The 4,261-nt window shown below is 38.8% G+C and overlaps 1 protein-coding gene across 1 annotated transcript; it reads left to right on the top strand.

The window, feature by feature from the left end:
• Nucleotides 1–1,992: 1,992 nt before the first annotated feature.
• LOC133296427 (pentatricopeptide repeat-containing protein At1g09900) lies at nucleotides 1,993–4,261 on the top strand. Its single transcript, XM_061495411.1, has one exon. It carries the CDS (start codon nucleotides 2,233–2,235, stop codon nucleotides 4,054–4,056), a length of 1,824 nt encoding a protein of 607 aa, XP_061351395.1. The 5' UTR covers nucleotides 1,993–2,232; the 3' UTR covers nucleotides 4,057–4,261.

The raw sequence follows: 4,261 nt of genomic DNA, 5'->3' as shown, positions 1-4,261 counted from the left end.
TTGGGCTCAGGAAAAATATCTGGAGCAATTGGGGATTTAAAAAAGTAATTGTAAGGGCTCCAACCGCTTTAATTATTTTTGTTTAGTTTTTTGAGGAACCCACTTTAATTGTTAAAATTTAATCGAGCTGATGTAACTTAAGTTGTAATCATCAACTGGTGCCTTTTGTTAACCTTTATTATTATTATTTTCTTTGCAAAATTCTTGGGTTTCGGATTTTTCCTCAAACTGCTCTTTTTATATGCCTTTGTAGGAATCAGTTTCATCTTGACAAGCGGGAAATGTGTTATATAGGAATTAGTCATTTCATTCTTATGAGATAATTTTAATTATTAATTATTAAATTAATAAGTAGTGACAAAAAAATAACTATATTACTAAATGGTTAAAATTGTCTCAAATTGTTATAAAAAAAAAAAAATTGTCTCAAATAACTTGGATCATGTTAAATTATATATGAGAAAATCCATTCTCAGTACATTAAGGTTGTGCATGACAGTATTCTTGCCATCAGTATTTTTTTTTAATTTATGTTCCTGGGAACAGAAATGGATAGAAAACTCGTTTGGTAAAATCGGTTTATTTTTTTATTTCCGGGATGAACCGGTTTAATTTTTGTGCTGGAGAACAAATTGAGATAATAAAAAAAAAATTGTTTTTTTGTTCTCAGGCACAAAATAAGAAACATTTATCTTTCTCAATCACTCACCACCTCTACCATCATCACCACCACCGCCGTCATCCCAACACGACCACCGACACCGTCGTCACCGCTATCGTCATACCACTAGTGTCGTCTTCACCACCACCACCTCCACACATCACTATCACCATGCCACTGTCACCACCACCACCACAACCACCACCACCACCGTCACCACCACCATCATTGCAACCACTGTCGTCACCGCCACCATTGTCATCACCACGTCATTGCCACCAACACCATCACCACGACTACCACCACCACAATGCCACTGCTACGATCACCACCATTGTCACCAACCACCACTACCATTGTCGCAGCCACTACCGTCGCCATCGTCGCCACCAACCGCCACCACCATCGTCATAGCCACTACTACAGTCACCATGACACCGCCACCATCACCACCACCACCACCACCACCATTGTCGCCGCCACCAACCACAATTCCTACCACTATCGCCGTCGCTGCCACCATTACCACCGCCATCGTCCCAGCCACTGCCGTCACAACCACCACCACCACTATCATCACCATGTCACTACCGTACCGCCGCCGCCACCACCACCACCATGCCACCCCCGCCACCACCACCACAATCACACCATATGGAAAGGAAAGTGATAATCTAATTTTTTTTATAGTTAATAGAGATTATTTTTTATTATATTTTTTGTTGTGTTATCAAACACAAATTTTTTTCTCGAAATAAAAATAGAACATGTTATCAAATACATTTTTTTTTTCAGAAATTGTTCCAAGGCACAGAAATAGAAAAGAATTATTTCTTTTCAGAAATAGTGCTAAAAAATAAAATAGTTGTCATGCCCATCCTAAAATTATCTTGAATCATATATTATTGTTGATTTCAAAAAGATTCCCAATTGTTTGATTTGGGCAATATGATAAGAATTATTTTGCTAGGCATTGGCTCTCAATTTTATTTTTCTTTTTTCATAAAAAACGGATTTGCATATTCTTTTTAAAATTTTTAATTTGACCTCATCATGTTATTCGCTACTCATTTAAGGAACCATCAACATTTACCAAAGAAAAATGCCACCAACAACAAGAGCTTAACTGCGCTATTGAAGCCCATGACTTCGGTTAGATTATACTTTTTCTTTGTTGGGCCAATGGAATCATTCTATGACAAACCTACTAATGTATGATAAGGAGAGCATACAAAATTTTTAAGCCCAATCCACCCATTTTCTGATGACCAAAAAAAATAAAAAGAAAACCTCTCGTTCTGCACAAACGAGAAACAACCGGTCTCGGATAAGCACCTCATTTCCTTGTCCTGAAAAACCTAAGCTACTTGTTACCTGACTCACCTTTCTCTCTCTCACTCCCCTGAAAATATCAGTCACTGCGCCTTCTAACCTTCTTCGTGGAACCCCTCAACTTGGAGGTGAAAACGGTTCTTATTTATTCTTTTTTACTTTTCTACCATATCTTATATTTTATAGCATGAGGAGGGTTTGAGTAGTAACCATTAAGTGTTGCAAGTTTGGTAAAAGCAATGGATTTGGTGGCACCCCATGAACAGTTTTGCTCATTTCACCACTTTAATAGAGGTGGCGCAAGAACATGCAGTTTCAAAGGTAGGGTTTTGGATAACACTGTACCTCGGCCTTTCGTTCTATCTGCTGATAGTGTTAGTCAGTTTAGAAAACTGAAGGGCTCTAGGTCCAAAAAGTATTTGGGCAATCGCGTTTTTGCCGTTTCGAAGTTCGAAACTTCTGGTTTGAATGGTAATGGTAAATTGCAACATTTTGGAAGAACCCCAAACAGGGATTGGAATGGCATGGAATCGTCGACAAATGGGGTCAACGATTCCCGGAATATGGATGAGTTTGAGAGTAATTATCATCTCCGCAAGTTGGTTAGAAATGGGCAATTGGAGGAAGGGTTTATGCTTCTGGAGCGCATGATTTACCTAGGTAATATCCCTGATGTCATTGCTTGCACCGGCTTGATTCGCGGGTTTTGTAGGGCTGGCATGACTAAGAAGGCAACAAGAATCATGGAGATTTTGGAGGATTCTGGTGCTGTTCCTGATTTGATAACTTACAATGTTTTGATTGGTGGTTATTGCAAATCAGGGGAGATAAATAAAGCATTGGAGCTTTTGGAACGCATGAGTGTTGCTCCAGATGTTGTTACTTATAATACGATTTTGCGTAGTTTGTGTGATAGTGGGAAATTGAACCAAGCGATGGAAGTCCTTGACAGGCAGCTGCAAAGGGAGTGTTATCCTGATGTAATTACTTACACTATATTGATTGAAGCAACTTGTAAGGAAAGTGGAGTTGGTCAGGCAATGAAGCTGTTAGATGAGATGAGGAGCAAAGGATGCAAACCTGATGTGGTTACTTTCAATGTTCTTATCAATGGTATTTGCAAGGAAGGTAGGTTGGATGAAGCAATTAAATTTTTAAATAACATGCCATCCTATGGTTGTCAACCTAATGTGATTACCCATAATATTATTTTGCGAACCATGTGTAGCACTGGAAGATGGATGGATGCTGAGAAGCTACTAAGTGACATGCTTCGTAAGGGTTGTTCCCCTAGTGTTGTTACTTTCAATATCTTGATTAACTTCTTGTGCCGGAAAGGCTTACTGGGTAGAGCCATCAATATCTTGGAGAAGATGCCAAAGCACGGTTGTACTCCGAATTCCTTGAGTTACAATCCATTGCTTCATGGGTTTTGTCAAGAAAAAAAGATGGATAGAGCAATTGAGTATTTGGAAATAATGGTATCTAGGGGTTGTTACCCGGATATAGTGACCTATAATACTTTGCTTACAGCACTATGCAAAGATGGGAAGGTGGATGTTGCAGTTGAGATACTGAATCAACTAAATAGCAAGGGCTGCTCTCCTGTTTTAATTACTTATAATACAGTTATTGCTGGGCTTTCAAAGACAGGAAAAACAGAGTGCGCTGTGGAACTCTTGGAAGAGATGTGCAGAAAGGGTCTTAAACCTGATATAATTACGTACTCTTCACTGCTTGGGGGACTTAGTCGTGAAGGAAAGGTTGATGAGGCTCTCAAAATTTTCCATGACTTGGAAGGATTAGGTATTAGGCCCAATGCTGTCGCTTACAACTCAATCATGTTCGGACTCTGTAAGTCTCAGCAAACTAGTCATGCCATTGATTTTCTGGATCATATGATAGCAAAAGGATGCAAACCTACTGAAGCTACTTATACCATTCTTATAGAAGGCATTGCTAATGAAGGATTAGCTGAGGAGGCTTTGGATTTGTTGAATGAGTTGTGCTCCAGAGGATTTATGAAGAAAAGTTCGGCTGAAAAGGTAGCAGTAAAGATGTAGGATAAATTGCATTTTTGCTTTATACTCCTAGATGAACCCAAAATAACTATTTTGGGATAAAGGTGATCTTAATGATGATGACCCCTAGGTGGCTATGTAATATTTGTGCACTTAAATTTTGTTAGCCTCCTTATGTTAGCGACTTCTTTTGGATTTTAAATTATTATTTTGAGGAGGAAATGCTCGCCAATTTTATAAAATTTAA

Source organism: Gastrolobium bilobum, unplaced genomic scaffold (assembly GCF_033153095.1).
Source record: "Gastrolobium bilobum isolate Gb01-03AN ecotype WA unplaced genomic scaffold, APGP_CSIRO_Gbil_v1 utg9238, whole genome shotgun sequence".
Taxonomy (NCBI): domain Eukaryota; kingdom Viridiplantae; phylum Streptophyta; class Magnoliopsida; order Fabales; family Fabaceae; genus Gastrolobium; species Gastrolobium bilobum.
Note: the sequence above shows the minus strand (reverse complement) of the source record. Positions and strands in the feature narration are given on the sequence as shown.